The sequence below is a fragment of the Phaeoacremonium minimum genome, assembly GCF_000392275.1.
Source record: "Phaeoacremonium minimum UCRPA7 unplaced genomic scaffold PA7_03_scaffold_448, whole genome shotgun sequence".
Lineage (NCBI taxonomy): Eukaryota > Fungi > Ascomycota > Sordariomycetes > Togniniales > Togniniaceae > Phaeoacremonium > Phaeoacremonium minimum.
In genome coordinates this window covers 147,257-164,912 of record NW_006921350.1, presented here as the reverse complement: position 1 = coordinate 164,912, position 17,656 = coordinate 147,257, and the positions used below count along the sequence as shown (strand labels likewise).

At 48.4% G+C, this 17,656-nt stretch overlaps 3 protein-coding genes across 3 annotated transcripts; 2 read left to right on the top strand and 1 right to left on the bottom strand.

The window, feature by feature from the left end:
- Positions 1-10,481: 10,481 nt before the first annotated feature.
- UCRPA7_6016 (putative leucoanthocyanidin dioxygenase protein) lies at positions 10,482-10,796 on the bottom strand (the record flags this gene model as incomplete). The annotated part of the gene is made up of 2 exons (XM_007918558.1): positions 10,482-10,702; positions 10,760-10,796. 2 exons carry the CDS (start codon positions 10,794-10,796, stop codon positions 10,482-10,484), a joined length of 258 nt encoding a protein of 85 aa, XP_007916749.1.
- Positions 10,797-11,378: 582 nt separating this feature from the next.
- Positions 11,379-13,252, top strand: UCRPA7_6015 (putative mfs allantoate transporter protein; the record flags this gene model as incomplete). The annotated part of the gene is made up of 6 exons (XM_007918557.1): positions 11,379-11,441; positions 11,499-11,687; positions 11,747-11,841; positions 11,893-12,734; positions 12,978-13,115; positions 13,167-13,252. The coding sequence occupies 6 exons, from the start codon at positions 11,379-11,381 to the stop codon at positions 13,250-13,252; spliced, it is 1,413 nt and encodes a 470-aa protein (XP_007916748.1).
- A 3,040-nt stretch (positions 13,253-16,292) lies between these two features.
- On the top strand, positions 16,293-17,164 carry UCRPA7_6014 (putative cytochrome b2 protein; the record flags this gene model as incomplete). The annotated part of the gene is made up of 4 exons (XM_007918556.1): positions 16,293-16,433; positions 16,489-16,556; positions 16,605-17,055; positions 17,111-17,164. The coding sequence occupies 4 exons, from the start codon at positions 16,293-16,295 to the stop codon at positions 17,162-17,164; spliced, it is 714 nt and encodes a 237-aa protein (XP_007916747.1).
- Between the last annotated feature and the right edge of the window lie 492 nt (positions 17,165-17,656).

Here is a 17,656-nt window from a genome sequence, read left to right as displayed (position 1 = left end):
GGTCTCACGATACCATTGGCAACATGGAAACTCGCGTCGCTTATAGACTCATCTTCAGTTGTACCTTCCCCCTCACTTGTTTGCATGCTCTGATGAAACCGTGCTCTCTCCTCGACAAGAGCAGCTTCTCTCCTACTGAGATGCTCGAGTTGCTCGCTGACTTCAAGCTCTTTTAGTTGCAGCTTCCACCTTTTCACTTTTGGGTCTCTCCAGGTTTTGAGTAAAGTCTCGGCTCGATTTCTCTGGCGATCACGGGTGAACTGATCGAGGTTATCTAATATTTTTTGGATCTGCTCATTTCTCTCTTTACTTTTGGCTTCGATTATATGCAAAATAGGATCAAAGACGTTATGTCTTAGCCGATGCCAGTCGAGTTTCGGTAAATCTTTTCCATGTCGTAATTCACCGGGTGGGCTGGGTAGGCCGTGCTGCTTTTCCTCAACATCTTGAGGAGCCACTATGTATTCAAATGCGCGCAAGAGCTCATATGAAGTCAATGGTTTTGGTGCCTGCTGATTGCTCGCCCATCCTACAGAGAGGTCTCCGAAGCTGTCCCGTTTGAAAGCGTCACGTATAGCTTTAGCCAGTTTAAGGTCGTGTGTCGAAAGATGGTTAACCTCCGTGACTATTTGATTAAAGGTAGCCTCGAGTTCCTCCTTTTTAATTCCTTGTTTTCCTAGTTAGCTCTATACTCGCTTCTAGACTTCAGTTGCATGAAAGTACCTTCAACATTTGTATCAGCAGGTACTGCCGTCTTCACCTCGTTAGGTGCTCTCCAGAGAATGTCAATCTCCCTGGCAAGCTCCTCCTTCAGCCCAAGAACCAACGCAATAGCGAAACGCGATGAATCTGCTGCCAGGTGTTGAGTGTGATGCCAACAGCGCGTCTGTGGCTCGGATCGAATGCTTTGGTCACGGCTTGCGACGCTGGCTTGGGCACCAACGGCCGCTCTCCACATGAGATGGTACGGCTCGGGATCGCATTTGTATTGCCATAGTACATTGCATTGTCTTGCTAGCGAGTCCAAACACCTTGAGTCTCCCAAGTCTCCGGGCAAAGTTGCTACATCTTGTTGAAGGCTCGCTAAGACTAGTCTGATGGCGCTCGCATCGTCATGCGTGAAGATGTCTACCTTTGTACGTCCCGCCGCCAGAGCATCGTCGATTTTATCGCGGAAAACCAAAGATCGGCTTCTGATTGCGTTTTTATTGTGTATGCGGAAACATTCTCTCGAGCCGGTGCCAGTGGTCTCGATAGCGATGTCGATCCAGTTGTATTGATGTTGTGGAATGGCCATCACTGCGGGGTTCGCAGCCAGGCTTGGATAAGGGTTAGGGATGCTCGGCTGGCTCTTCACGTAACAGCTGCAAGATTCTACATACCTCCATGGAAGCTAGATACTTTGCAGGTCTTCATGCAATCAAGGAGGGTATATTCTGGGTGATGGTTACGAAATGCTCTGGAGTTTTACCAGGCTCTGTGAGGTGGCTGGTCTCGAAGGTTGGGTGAAGAGTCAGCGAGGCATTGCCCCCTTTTTGCGAAGGCTTATCGGCGGTCTACAGAGTGTCTTCCCTCACGCGGATTGTCTATGTAGCTGCCAGAAGCCGCATCATGTGCCAACGGAGGCCACCAAAGTGTTCGCTCCCAATCATTCCTTTCTTCCTGCAAGATGCAAGCCATCTTTGTGAACTCCTCACGCCCGAAAGTGACGACATCAAAACGGGACGCGGCCCCCGCGTTGAGGCACGAGGCAATCGAGCTACCGTCTTCTTGCCGAAGCGGCATTGGCTCGTGCACTGCCTTGATAGGTTTCTCTGCTCTCATTGGCAAGATCAGCCACTATCGCTACAGCTGAACCCTCCACGCCCGAGCTAGACCTGTCTCGCTAGGAGCTGGGTCCATGGCCTGGCTCGCCTGGGACAGAACATGAATGAGGCTCATTCGATATTGAAGTGACTTGCCCGGGAACAATTGCACTGCAAAATATGGCGTTAGGCAACAATTTGTCGGGTCGCGTTCACTTCCTTTTTCTACTTCCCTACACTGCAGATGAACACGGGAGAATCCGTCACATGCGAGCCATTGTAGTTATTGCTAGATTGATTCTGTTAGTGTTAGCGAGCACTTCTCACAAGCCCGCGGAGGGCCGGTGAGCGACAGAGTTTGTCTCCTAGTGGCAGAAGCTGCACAGTATTCATTGGACGCCTCTCTTCCCTTCAACTCTGTGCCATGCAGTAATCAGGATGTGGCTTGTCAATATTGTTTCCGGCTAACCCCAAGCTATGATCTATTGGTTGTCAAGGGTAGAGTTCTTTACAAGGCGGGATTGAGCATTTGGCGCACCACGGCGGCAACCAGGAACGCGTGTTCTTGTCGTTGTATGATGTTTTGCAGAGGCCGCCGTCTATGACGATGGTTTCGGTTCTTCTTTTGTATCATATCATTGTCGACCTTGATTCTTCTCCGACGCGTGTGATGCTGGCGCTGCAGTTTTCATTCCCTGCGATCTTACCATTTTGCTAAGGTGCCTTCTGGTCCTTAATAGCGCTCTCGAAATGCCCGCGTTCCGGTTTCCCGTCGCGCCGCCATCGCCGCAAGTCAATGTTACTGTGAAGGAAGATGATATCCAACAGAATCCTCAACTCTACTTCCAGGTACGGATCCCTTGCAATCAATGGCATGCAGCAGCTGACATGTTCTTTCCATAGGGTTCAGACATTGTATGGGTGTTAATATCTTCGGGCCTTGTGCTTTTGATGGTACCTGCGATGTGCCTTTTCTACGGAGGTGCTTCAGATCGACCTGCTTCACTGAAACTATTTCGTCTCCCACTCATTACGGCTGCTTTCGTTGGTGTTCAGGTACGGGCCGACTCCCAAATCCCTGGACTAAATCTAATTTCGAGTAGTGGTATCTCTGGGGCTATACTTTAACGTTCACGCCCGCTATACCAACATTTCCAACATCTTCGAGCTTCAACCACCCTACGAATATTTCTTGGTATGGCGGAGATACGGAAGGAAATACACTACATGGTACATTGACAGCACCGGTTGGTGCGGCCGGATTTAAGATACCCGAGCTCTTGTACGAATTTTACGAGGGCATGTTTGCGTCATTCACGTAGGTACCAGGAATCTCTAAGGATTGGCCGTTGCTAACGAGCTACAGCGCAGCACTAGTAAGCGGAGCAGCGATCAAGAAGGGGGTCACAGTAGGGCGATTCATTGTCTTTATCTCTCTATGGTCTCTGCTCGTGTATAATCCAGTGGCTCGCTGGTCTTGGCACTGGTCAGGTTGGTCTAGCCGATATGGAACAATGGACTTCGCCGGTGGCACCGCTGTACATATCACTTCTGGTACTACTGTCCTCGCTTTCAATATTTTCTACGCTTTGGATACAAAAACAAAGAAAGACTGGAGCAATACTCGACAGAAGGTTCGTGAAAATCTGGACAAGCTATGGGCCTACCTGTCATTCAGAGACCTGCGCGACAATGACCCCGTGTCCCAAATGACAAGACGACGAGACCGCCAGAGGTTGGAAGATTACGTGTACGCTCGCCGCTCCGTTCCGGATAGAGACACTGGTCATCCGAACTTGAGCATGAATGGCGAGCCAATTGAAAACAATTCAACACGCCGGGGCAGGGACGGCAATACCATAGTACCACATGACGAAGAGCACACCGAAAACGCCTCAGATTCGCATCAAAATCTGGCTGTCGTGGAAGCTCTAGGGCGAGGTGCCGATGTGGAACCTGGCGGAGCATATGATCCCCGGAAATGGACTGACGAGCCTCCTCATAACTGCGATTATATGGTATTGGGCACAGCTCTACTTTGGATTGGCTGGCTTGGCTTCAACGGCGGATCAGCGCTTGGGGCCAACATGCGTGCTGTCTCGGCTTGTGTGTCAACACATGTAGCCGCTTGTTCTGGGGGCTGCACATCACTCTTGATATTCTGGCTCTTGAAACAGTTCTCGGGGGACAGCTCGAAGGAGAACGCCCACCACGTCTTGTCTGTCACTCACTTCTGCGACGGAGTAGTTATTGGCCTCGTTGCCATCACACCAGCTGCAGGATTCGTAAGTTTGGTGTTTTACCTTGAACGTCCCCTCACGACTGACATGTCGAGCACAGGTCCCTCCCTGGAGTTCCGCCATCTTTGGTATTGTGGGAGCGATCGTTGTCTCCTTTCTGAAGATGATAACAAGACTCTTCTTATCAGATGCGCCTCTCTACATATTTGCTATTCATGCTGGAGGTGGTATGGTTGGCATGTTTCTGACGGGATGTTTTGCAGAGTAAGTACTGAGTCTCAAATAAGCCCATTTGTCGCACCACGGCTCACAAAAGGCCTTATGGTCATCCAGTCAGAAAATTGTCGGGCTCGACGGCTACTCAAGCATTCCTGACCGAACAGTTGCGCAGATGCTGCGGTATCAGATGTTGGACGCCTTCATGGGCTTTTTCTACACATTGTTCATGACATTAGCTATTTTGTATGCTCTCAAAGTTGTGCGATTCGTCTGTCGCCGCGAATGGAAGATGGGGTTTGAGAGAGCCGTGATGCCTGGCAAGTTCGTTTTGGAGCCAACAATACAGCATGAATGGAGGGAAATACCTAAGTCCCAAGAAGGCAGGGCGGTAGCCTCGGGAACGTTGGTAGAAGCCGTAGGAGATGCAGAGACGAGGCAACGTTGAGAACAACACCTTGATTCGGGCGGCTAGAGACGGTAAACATGTAGTAGTAACTAATCATCACATGTCTCATCTTATTTTGACTTGAGCTTTGCAGCTAGAGGCAACCCCATAAGACAATAAGGCTGCTAGGTTACTTCAGCATCTGCCTAAAACTGTAATTTTCTCTCACCAAAGAATCATGGCATTCATCTGACAGGGACACGCCTAGGAAAGGCCTGCCGTCTTATCTATGCCTAACTAAATTTCTACCAGTGGCGGCGTGAGCTGAACACACTACGGCAATTTTGGGCAGCCACCAGAACGCCACGCGCCAAATATTCTGTTTCATGCTGTCCAGCGTGACTGAGCACTGCCCCAGCCTGCCAGCCTGAATAATTTCTTTCCTCCCAAAGACTTGGCACAATGAATATTCTCTCTCCGTAGAGCCTTGTAGAAAGCCTCCTAAATATCTTGAGCACTATTGAGGAATAGGAAGTTGCCAAGTTCCCGAGGCACCTTGCAACACCTGCTAGTGGCCTTCTAGAAATCATGCACGGAAGTAGCTGCATCTCCTTTACAAATTGGGCAAAGCCATTTGACCACCGAGGAATTCCCTGGTGAATGATAGATACTAAACAACCGCTCTTGAGCTCATTTAAGCCGCCGGCACTGCCTGTTATCCTTGATTCTTTTAGGCTCTGTTTTGCGGACGTCGAGAGCATCATTGCAAGTGTTTCCTGATCGTGAGGCTATGTAAGGTATCCTCACGACAAAGTATACAATTAAACGACGAATCTGAGATGGTGAGATATACCGCTGGGCCAATAATATCTTTGCTACCGCTAAACTATCTAGGAGTATCTCCGAGACTTCAAGTGCACGTTATGCATGAGAGATGTGAGTATTCACAGCGCTCGACAATGCTCGTTTTGTGGTGGAACGGAAGTACCGTTTTACTGCATCACATGTAGTGAGGAAGACTGCACGGAGCAACCATGCACAGATCTCGAGCATACCTGCTGGAATGCACATCTACCTCAGCGAAGAAATGCCGCACAATACCACACTGTAGTCAACCCGCTTTATCAGCTATTTGTTGGCGCAGTCACACACTCCGAGGCCAATTCAGAGAGACAGAATCAAATGCACCATCGGGACGAACAAGCAAGATGGTTCAATATGAAGAGAGACCATACTCTAGATCGGCCGGATCTCTTTGTTTATGATAGATACATCCAGCTGTGTGACCCTTCGAGATCTGGAAATACAGCTACTCGAACACATTATCCTAGTTTTGTATCATTTGTGGGCGATACCTCCGTGGGCAAGTCTACGTTAGTGCGTGCGATGCTGCTCATGGGTATTGTGAAACGCTCTCGACTCGAAGACTCATCGGCAGATGACTATTCCAGTCAACTGACTGCCCTTGCGAATGTTGTTGACAGCCGGTCTCGGGAAGTTCCTGTTACCCGATCAGCTAATATCAATCACCTCACTGATCCAACTACGCTAGGGGTTCATCTCTATCGAGACGATGGAGTGATACCTCGCCAAAACGATGGGGATGTCGAGTCAAAAGATGCAACAAGCTCACAGTTTCCGATACTTTTTGCTGACTGTGAGGGCTTCAAAGCTGGCGAAGCAATGACAAACGCAGAACGGTCTGAGAAAACAGACCTCCTAGAGGTCACGGATAGACGAGGGCGAGATGTTGCAATGCCTCGCAGTCGATCCGCTTCGAGACATAGGGACGCTCTGCAGTTACCTGTCACAGCCAACTGCTACAGCGCACAAGGAAAAGACGGAGTGGATCTCTTCTATGCCCGATTTCTTTACGCCATCAGTGACGTTATTGTTTTTGTGACGAAGGACGACCAGAAGATACAAAGCGAATTGACTCGGGTTCTCGAATGGGCATCGAAAGCTGTTCATAAGTCTGTCAATCATCCGTCACGCAAAACTCTGATCATCGTTCGTAATATGGCGATGTTCCATGATGAAACATTCTACCGCGCGGACAGGTTGAGAGAATTGTATCTTAGTAACCATCCACCGCTATGGAAGGATTCACCGATATTGAAGGAATTTGTCGAAGAGTACAATGAGAAGCGTTACGATGACCAGGTCGAAGATAACGAGAAGCTCTATGACCTTCTTTTCCGAAATATCGTATGCTGCTACATACCAAACAAAGACAAGGTTAAAGGGAAGCCACAAGAACTCTTTGACCAGTACGAGGTTCTTCGGGATGCAATCGAATCTTCTGTAAGGTCGGGCCTCAAGTTGAGAGCGGAGAGTTTTATGCAATACAACGTTCCAAGGCTGTCACATATCCTGAACCAAGCATTCAAACACTTCACTTCCTCTGAGCGGCCGTTCGACTTTTTCCTTGCGGCTCGAAAGGACAACCCGAATCCACAGTCTGTGAGAGAGCATGTCGCAAACTTTCTTCGACATGCCTATGAAAGTCCTTATATCAATGATGAGGTCGAACGGCTTGTGTTTCACGCAATATCAACGTCACTTCTCATATTTTCTCATCGCAACCTAGATGGTAAGTCTGTTGGGGAAACTTCGCGGTGGTAGAGTGTTCTAGGCCTTTCAATTTTCTGGCCCTTGCTAATTTTCGTCTCGATTTATAGCTGCACCACCCGTCGACATATTTGACAGAGAGTTATACGAGATATGCAATCAAGGTGTTGATATGTATGTCAAAGAGTATGAGAAGTGTATGTTTCGATTTGCAGATGGCCAATCATGCACGTCTCGCCCAGCAAAACTACACTATAGACATACCGCGGCAACGGGGACAACTTTTGTGCCAGGGATGTTCGAGCATAGGAAGCATTGGCTTTCATCGAAGAGGGAGTGGATACGATCTGTTCGGCGGAAATTCATTGAGGCATATCAAGAAATTTTCAGGCCAAGGAGCGGATTCGATTCTAACGACAGCCCAGAGGCGCGTCTCATAGAAAAGCGAAAACAAAGTCGGGCCTCGTTCCAAAGAATTTGGAGAGGTATTAAAAGCAACAAAACATGTCTTTCTTGCGTACAAGCTGTTCCAGATCATGTTCTAGGCTGTGGTCACTCTTACTGTCCACGCTGCGTTCAGGAACTCGGAGACTTGTCAGGCAAGTCCGAATGCGCCTGGGATATGTCTTGTTGGCTTTGCTTTGAAGATAGCGGTCAAGAAATCCATACAGTACAATTACGACCCCGATGTGCTGGTACACGAATACTAACTTTGGATGGTGGAGGAGTTCGGGGTATCGTCGAATTAACGGTATTAGATGCCCTCAAAAATACTATTGAACTCGAGTCAATCCCAATCAAAGACATGTTCGATTTGATCGTGGGAACATCAACTGGTACGGCCTTTTCTTGAGTGCTAAGTGTGCGTCGCTGACGGTTGTCCAGGTGGCATCATTGCTCTTGCTCTTGGCATGTCAAAGAAGTCAAACTCCATCCCAGACATGATGAGTTTCTTTAGAAAAGTATCAATAGATACCTTCTCAAAAACCAATGCAGGGTGGCTATCGCAATTCACACCATTTAAGAAATTCGCGACGTACAGTCTCATGTTCTTCAGAATAGTCGATAGTATGTACCCATCGGACGAGCTTGTCAGAGGGGTTAAGACTTTCTTCGGAGACACCAGCCTTTTCGCTCCGGCGTTGAGCCGGTTGCCGCAAGCTACCCGGGTAGCTGTCACTTCTGCAAAAGATATGGGAGATACAGAATGTCTAATCACCAGCTACAATCACCCAGAACCCAATCCAAATGCAATATTCGAGCGAGAAGAAGATACAAAGAAAGACATGAAGATTTGGGAGGCTTCCTTGGCAACCTCGGCAGCTCCCCCATACCTCGCAGCCTTCGAAAAGGAGGAGACTAAGACTACATACGTGGACGGTGCCGTTTACGCAAACTGTCCTGCTCAGGTTGCACTTACCGAAGTGGAAAACTTGTGGCCACACAATGGCGCTCAGCTGGACACTCTACTGTCATTAGGGACTGGTGTTCAAGGCGTAAAAGATCGGAAGATCCCATCAATAGTTAACTTTGGCTTTTTCAGAGCTGTCAGGGGCATGATCCAACGGCAGCTTGACTCTAAGAGTACCTGGGAGACATTTTCCCGACAACATGCCCCCATAAATATCCGGTCCAGGCTTCGGCGATTTGACCCGCCGCTAAAAGGAGATTATGTCGACATCTACGACTGTGCAAGAATTCCCGATCTAGTGGATGCTGCTACGACTTGGATAGAAGGTAGCGGAAAGATGATGATTGAAGAGATGGCTAATATCCTCGTTGCCAATCTGTTTTTCTTCGAGCCCGATAGCGAAGAGATAGTACATGCCGAGACCCATCTCCAAGCGCCTTCCGAAGTATACGAAACCCTTCCAGGATCAATACGATGTCGAGTAGCCTATGACAACCCCGATTTAAAAAAACTTTTGGGCAAGACAGTGCAAGGCTTTTTCTATGCAGAGGTTGATTCCAACGACATTGATGAAGTCACAAGAGTCCAGAATTGGAAGCCAATCCACCCACGGGATACACTACCTATCGACATGACTATCTTTGAACTCGGATACAATGGAAGATCAATCGAGAAGTTTCGACTTCCATACCGCCTCACAGTCAAGAAACCAAGTCACGCGTATCAGACTCTTGGTGTCAAGTTGCGGAGAAGCGATAGAATTATGGCAATAAGTGGATTTCCATGCAAGCTGTCAGACCTGCAGAAGCGTTCAAAGATGAGATGGCTTCAATGAATTCCGAAGATAGTTTATCAGAAAGCTGTTCATTCTATGCTCAGACTTATGTGAGATCTTTTCGGTTTTTTTTTTTAAATTTCTTTTTTTTACAAGTGTGCCGATTTTGTTTCTTCGACTTGTTTAAGCGTTTGTTTCAACCGCTTGACGGCCGAAATTGCGCTGGACGGACTGAGTGAAGTATTCCGCTACGGTCATTGCAGGGCTTTAGGAAGGTGGAGGGTCAGCGCGAGGTCTCCGAGGAAATGGGGGTGGGCTTACTATTTCTTTTGGGGCCCTTGGAGAACGAAATTCCTCCTCCCCTGGTTGAAGTAGGCGATGGAGTATCGAGATGGCGAATTGCCAATATCCTTCGCACGAACCCTGTGAAAGTTGGATTTCAGGCGATCGTCCGACCAGGCCACTGTGTATGATTAGCATGATACATTGGATTGGGGAATGGACCGCATTGCCTTACTTAGCATATCACCGATATTAACGACAATTGGGCCCGTCTTAGCTGGCAGAGGTGTGAATGCATCTCCCATAGCAAAGCTACTGTGAGACTCTCTCCCTGGGCAAATTTCTAGACCATCCTCTCCATCACGCTGAAACAAGAGTGTTAAACACCCAATATCGGTATGGTTACCAGCCCGCCATGTTCCAGCAGCATTTTCGGAAGGAGGATAATGGATGAGGCGAAGCTGGGTGAGGCAGTCTGGTTGTGTTACATCATTCGCTGTTCGGAAGTAATCCTCCGGAAAGCCAAGGGCAATGGCAAAACAGGAGACTAGTCAGATCGTGAGCAGTGGCTCTACATATGATTGGAAGCAGGCAATTGCGTACAAACTTGATTCGATATCATTGCACACTTAGCCATAAAAGCTTCTGTGGTTGCTCGGAAATTGGGAACATCTGCATCACTTGGCCATTCCGAGCTTCGTTGTAGCCATAAAGACTCCTTCTGATCATATGTGCCGGTACTAGGACGGAGTTGTGCCTGAGAATGATGAGCAGCAAGCACTTTCATCTTGGTCTAGTCGCAGCGTACCTTGTACTCCCAGCCATTGTTTGTCTTTGTGTCATGTGGTGTCTTTCCTTTAACTTCAAAAGGGAGCTCGAAGAATTTTTTTGAAATAGCAAACTCGGCCTCAATCTCTTCCACAGTAATGCCATGGTCGACGAGAGTGAAGAAACCAGCGAACTCTGCTGCTTCAACGAGTTGTTTTGTTATTTCTTCTTTACGAGACTCGTAGTCTGTGCCAGTATCAGTGCATGGACGATGCCTTGCTAGCATGTGGGCCGGGGGCTTACCTCTCAGGGAGATAACAGGAACCAATCTGTCAGCCATAGCGATAGTAGTAGCTCAATGTATGCGCTAGTCGTATTGGAGCTTGTGGCGGATGGCTCTCGTTATCGGCTGCTCTCATACGTGGTTATCTCTTTCTAGGCGTTGAGTATGCTCCTGGCAGCGACTTCATCAGCTATAACTCATAACGAAGGAGTCAAAAGAAGCTCGGGTACGGAACCGAAGCCCGGGCTTGGCTTCGGTTACGTTCCTGTGTGCCGTAGGTATCTTAAATGTTTCTGGTATGGTGCTTTCTCATCAGACCAATTGGAAGCCAGCTGATTTCTGCCTCCTAACCTTCTCCTTGTTGTTGGCCAGGTCTCATCTTGCTTATCAGGAAAGATACGTCCAATCTACGCCGGCGTCGGTTATGTTCCTTGTTATCTGGAGCTAGTTCTCCTGGCCCCGCAAAGATCCCCACAGTACCCTTGGCGCCTCCCGATAGCTGAAACGGAGACATTCAGGCGGATCCAAGTAAAGATAACGAAAACAGTCGCCGAAATGTTAAATAACCTTGACAGGATGAACGACGAAGATCCTTCTAGTATCCAGTGCAGAGAACAGTAACTCAGAAGACACCTTAAGATGTCAGATTCAAAGAAGGACAACCCTGGCGCAGCTGCACCCGCCGACATCGACTTTGAAAGGGTGAATTGAGTTCTCTTATTTCCGAACATTATCGCAAACTAACTTGGGACGGAGCAGGGCGATATCATTGACCCCATTGAAGCCGGAGTTGACAAGCAGCAAGCAAGCAAGGACAAGGCGCTGGGATTGCTCGCAACTCACCATGGAGTGTTTGATCCGAACTCAAACGAGGCGAAACGAGTCCTCCGAAAAATTGATATGAGGATTATGCCCATGATCTTTGTTGTTTACATGCTGCAGTTGATGGTAAGACTCTGGCGAAACTATTGTATGCCCACGCTCTGACTGACTAATTGCAACAACAGGACAAGAACAGTCTGTCGTTCGCAGCAATCATGGGTATCAAGACCGAAACTCATCTTACCGCCAGTCAATACTCATGGCTAGGCTCAATCGTTTAGTATGTAAATAGCTCTTCCTAATATTGTTTTGTTGCTAACTTGGCGGACAGCTTTGGCTATTTGGGCGGTGAGATTCCAGCAACCTACTTGATGCAAAGAGTTCCCTTGGCCAAATACCTCGCCGCCATGTGTATGATTTGGGGCTTTGTCGTCGCCATGCACGCAGTCTGTCACGACTTCGGGGGCCTTGCTGCGGTCCGCTTCCTGCTCGGCGCAATCGAGGTGTGCACAGCCCCTGCTGTGATTTATATCACCAGCTCTTTCTATACCAAGTCTGAACAGGTGACGAGAGCTGCGATTTGGTATTCGACATCTGGCTGGGCAAACGTCTTTGGCGGCTTCTTCGCATGGTGCATCTATCAGGCTAAGAGCTTTCGGTGGCAAGGCTTGTTCGTCTTCTATGGAGCTCTCACCTTCTTCGTCGGAGTTGTTCTTTGGTTCTTCCTTGCTGCTTCTCCGACAGAGGCCAAATGGCTTACTGAAGACGAGAAGGTTATTGCATTGGAACGAGTCCGTCAAAACAAGACTGGTACCGAGGTATGGCGATTCAGCTTGCCTCAGCTCAAGGAGGCATTCCTCGATATCCGGTTCTACATGATATTCTTGCTCTTGGTGTCCACCGGTCTTCCCAATGGCGGAATCACAGCTTTCGGTCCAACAATCATTGCTGGCTTCGGGTTTAGCACTGAGCAGTCTACCTTGCTGAACATGGGTTCCGGAGCCGCAACAGTGGCCGGCACATTCCTCGCACTAGCAATTGCCAAATATACCAACCGTACGGTCGCTGGAGCATATACCTTGGTCCTGGCATGTGTAGGTGTTATCATGATGTTCACTATCCCCGCCAGCAATTATGGTGCTCGATATGGAGGATACATCCTGACTCTACAATGTAAGCTATTAATCTTTTTGAGGAGTGACACTGCTAATACTCTTAGTCCCGATCTGCGTGCTGTTTATCATCACATTCATGACAGCTGGTGTTGGAGGCTCAACGAAGAAGTTTGCGTTCAGCGCTGCCTATCAACTTGGATACGCAGTCGGAAACATCATCGGCCCGCAGACGTACAGAGCCAATGACGCGCCAAATTACTATGTAAGCCTCAGCAAATAACCTTCTTTTTAATATCAACAGTGGCTAACAAGGAGAAGACTGCCAAGTACACTATGTTGGCATTCCTAATCTTTACCCTGATTCTCCTTATCACACTCGGCGGGATTCATAAGCTGTGGAACAAGAAGCGAGACAAACAAGAAGCGATCGATGCTCAGAGTAAGCAATTGATAAGCCCAGTTTATCTGACAGAGTCCTAACAATTGCTAGATGGTGTTGTACGAGTGCACGTGGAAAACGAGGAGTTCGCGGACATGACAGACTTCCAGCTGAGCTCTTTCAGGTACCCTCTGTAAATGAGTGGTCGGATCTTATGCAAAAGCTCATTAGGAGCAGAAGGGGAGTCCATAAGCGGATATACTAGAAAGCAAACGAGGGGTTTATTCTTGGTCTTGTTGTACCATCTAAAGTATCATTGAAAGTATGTACAGTAAATACGTGACTTGGTTCGATGTAACAAGACTCTATTCATCGCCCGTTATAAACGTGACCGAACTGTGGACTCATTCTCAATGTTCGTTGAACTTCCAGTTCCCTTCACTGAAGGTAATCTTGTTAGCAAGCGGGAGGTATGGTATATCGGTAGGAGTAACTGACTGATTGCTTACCACGACTGTCGACCTTAGCCACGCATGATTTGACGAACTCGAGGACTAAGGTACTTTGAGAGGTGTCTTCCGTTCCAATAGACAAGACATTGCTGGGAAATTTTTGTTAGAGAGTTGGACTTGATAAGAAATTGAGCTGTCTACCTCAAGTGGTTATGTTTATCAAGAACATTGAAGAGGGGCAGTGTTCCAGCAGGTTTACTGCGCGCTCTATATTCGTTGAAGAAAGTAGTGGCCGCGTCGGTTGCTTCTTTTCTAGAAGGACTTAGTCTTATGTGGTTTTTCCTTACTTTGAATATGAGCTCACGTTTCCCATTTTACAATACCAATGTAGACAGGAATTTTATCCGAATCGCTGGTTTATGATCAGTTTCGAATTTAGAATACTAGCCGTCCAACTACTTACAGAAGAGGCGAGTCGTCTGGTATGCCCCTGAAAAGTCCGAGAGGCGATAGGGGCTGGAGGTCGTTAGCATCTTCTTCCTATTGGATCTTACAAATGAGACTTACACCCCAGACATCTTCCGCGTCAGAACCATAATACTGACGCAAGGTCCTTTGACGGATTGGCCTTGTCCTGTCAAACCAGAAAGGCGTGCTGAAATACATTACACCGGCTACCGGCGGGAAGACAGCTTCCTTAGGTACTCTCTTGGGATCCCCTAACTCACTGGTTAGTAGGTCTCGTTTCACGCCTGGGCAAAAACACCAACCCGCTGCATAGAGATTCATTGCGATATGAGCTCCACCTGATGAGTGTCCAAAGAGGACGACCTTGTCTACCGAGCCATTGCCGTACTTTTCAGCCGCAATATGGTTATAGATCCATTCTCGCGCAAGTTGCATGTCATCTGCACCGCCGGGATATTGCACATGAGGAACAAATTGGTGATTTGCTAGAACAGCAACAATACCGCGCTGTGCAAAGAAGTACCCAATGTTCCCCCAGCACTGAGATGCTTGTCAGAAATCAATGTCGCGGAAGTCACCAGGGGAAAGATGGCCTACCTTCTCGCTCCATCCCTTATCTCCAGAGAAGAAACCGCCTCCATGGACGAACAGCACAACAGGCTTTCCTGCATCGCTAGATGGGGGAACATACACATCAAGGCGATTTCGTTCTGCTGGGCCATATCTCTCATCGCGGATGACTGTTACATCACTTGGGTAGTCTGGATAGAGGGGCTCATACAATGCCCGCCAATTCTAGACATGGTCAGCTCTTGTAAGGATGGACACGAACGTAGCTGGCCTCACTTACCTCCTCGTCACCAAGGTTGAACTTCGTCGTATCCTCTGCTATCTTCGCAAAAACGGCGTCCATCTTGAATGTTCAGGGACTCAATTACACATTGACCAAGGGACCTCGATGAAGCTCGCGTCTTGCAGGAAGCTAGCATTACAGCTCTCTTGCTCGCCTGGAGTGGTTTAGCGCCCACGGGCCGATGCCCTTGCTTAGACCGATGCTTCACGGGAATTGGCATCCGAGCCCCCTGCTAGTGTCTACCTAGCGCTGAGCGACGGATGAGAGATGTGCTAATCAGTAATGCTGGGTACGTAAAACGGCTAAGGTACGGCGATAACACTGGATTTCGGTGTGTTCAATCCAGTAACAGGCCGTGAATTGTCAATTGGTGCCGAAGACAGTTCGGTGCAGCGTATTCTACCCAGGTTTCTGGGGTTCTAGGTGCTGGAGAGCTTGATCCCTGACTCGTAGTCTCGCAGCAAGCAACAGTCGGACCCTTCGCCGGAAACCACACCTCTTGTATTAGGAGGCATGCAGAGACAAGTCGCGAATAGCTATTTTTCACATTTCACGCCGAGGCTCAAAGCGAAGTACGAGCTATGTTGACGAGGTAAGAGAATCACAGCAGTCATATAGCTATTTAAGATTGCTAATTGGCACCCAGGTCAGAGGTCCAGCAACATGCCTCCAGAAAGAGCTGTTGGGTGGTCATTAATGGTAATGTATATGACCTAACAGACTTCATTGACGCTCATCCCGGCGGAGCAAATATCATACTGAAATATGCTGGACGAGATGCCACTGAAGCGTTTGAGCCTGTTCACCCGAGTGATACGCTTGAAAAACACCTCAAGCCCAAGTATGTAAAAACTTTCGACAAGCGATAATACAATATTGATGCGTGCTGTAAAAGTCAAAAACTAGGGCCTGTGAGAGGCACTGTACCCGCGCCGGAGATCACCAATGTTACTACAGCGGCATCACACGATGCTGTTGCAGTTGCACAGCCGAGACCAAAGAAGGTTCGCCTGTCTTCTATCATCAGTATACAGGGTTTTGAAGTGGCTGCATCGAAAATTTTGAGCAAACGGTCGTTTGCATGTAAGTGTATATATGATATCTTCACCGCGGAGCATATTTTAACAACTGCACCTAGTTTTCAAAACAGGGGCAGAAGATGAGGTTACCGCAAATTGGAATCGAAGTAGCTGGAAACAAATACGCTTTCGCCCGCGAGTTTTAAGACCTATTGACGGAATAGATATATCAACAACGCTCCTCGGTAGCAAGTTTTCAGCACCGTTCCTCATCTGCCCAGCTGGAGGAGGAAAGCTAGCCAACCGGACTGGGGAAGTACTCCTCACGAAAGCTGCGGGCAAACATGACATTCTGCACTGGGTATGTAACAATGCCGGATGCACGCAGAGCGAGATAGTAGATGCTAGATTACCAGGGCAGTCACTTTACTGGCAAATATACGCCATGAGCGATCTGGCTGTGACGGAAAAGGAGATCAAGACAGCCGTGCAAAGGGGCTTCAAAGGCTTTGCACTCACTGTGGATGCGATCCGTGCTGGAAAGCGAGAGAGGGATATGCGGACAAGCATAGAGGAAGAGGAGCAAGTAAGTAACCACCTTTTTCGATCACTGTCCATTTGTATTGACTAATGCATGGTAGGATTTGGACGATTCAGACGAAGAAGAGGAGGATGAAAGCTTCACCCGCGGCCCAACAGTGAAGAGGGCGTAAGTAAATTTGGAGCCGCTTCAACGCCAAGTCTTACATACCAACAGTGCGGTTTACGAGAAGTTCGACTGGGTATCATCGATCAAATGGCTGCGAAGTCTCACAAATCTTCCCATTGCTATCAAAGGCATACAGTGTTGGGAAGATGCCGCCTTATGCATGAGATACGGAGCACATCCATGGCTCTCTAATCACGGCGCACGACAGCTTGATGGTGCCCCCTCGGCAGTGGACACGCTGATTGAAATTCGACAAAACTGCCCCGAGGTTTTGAGCAAGTGCGAGGTCATCGTTGATGGAGGCGTAACGCGAGGCACCGATATCGTGAAAGCGCTTGCACTCGGTGCAAAAGGGGTAGGGCTTGGGCGAGCATTCCTGTTTTCTCTGGTCTTTGGCGAGGCAGGGGTGAGCAAAGCGATTCGGATTCTGAAGCACGAAATCGAGACAACGATGGCTTTGCTTGGGGTTACCTCCATTGACCAGCTAAATGCGTCCTATGTAAGTCCGATGTCCTATCTGTTCGATGTGGGATCTGATTCTAATGGGGTGATAGGTTGACTATTCCCGGATACTTAATGCCTCTGTAGAAACTCGGGCGCGTCTGTAAGTGTGCTAGGGGAATTTAGAGCACTGCTTCCTTGCCAACGACCGCAGTCTCGGGAGTACAGCGACAGGTTCAATAGCTCAGATAGATAACTCGGAGATACGAAGCATTCTGTCCTTCATTGTAGATTCTAAGATTCTCCTCCAAATAGACAAGCTTACCGTTCTTCTGGGGAATCCTTTGGAGGTCTGGGCCACAGGGCTAAGTCGACACGGTTGCTGCCAATCAGCAGTGTCTAATTATGACTCGGACGCCAGTAATTGCTGCGTGGACTTACAGTCTAAGATAACGAGAGGACTCTCGGGTAGAGCACCGACTTCGGATGGCGCTCTGTGGGAGCCGGTCCGCGCACTAAATCCTATAGATTTAATTCTTATCTGTTCTGATAGGAGCTACTCAGCGTCTCCGAAGGATGATGTCCTCCAATAAAAGCTGTCGAATACGCTACAGGCTTTAGACTCACTTGCTTGACTCGGTGAAAGGGTCCTCAGGAGC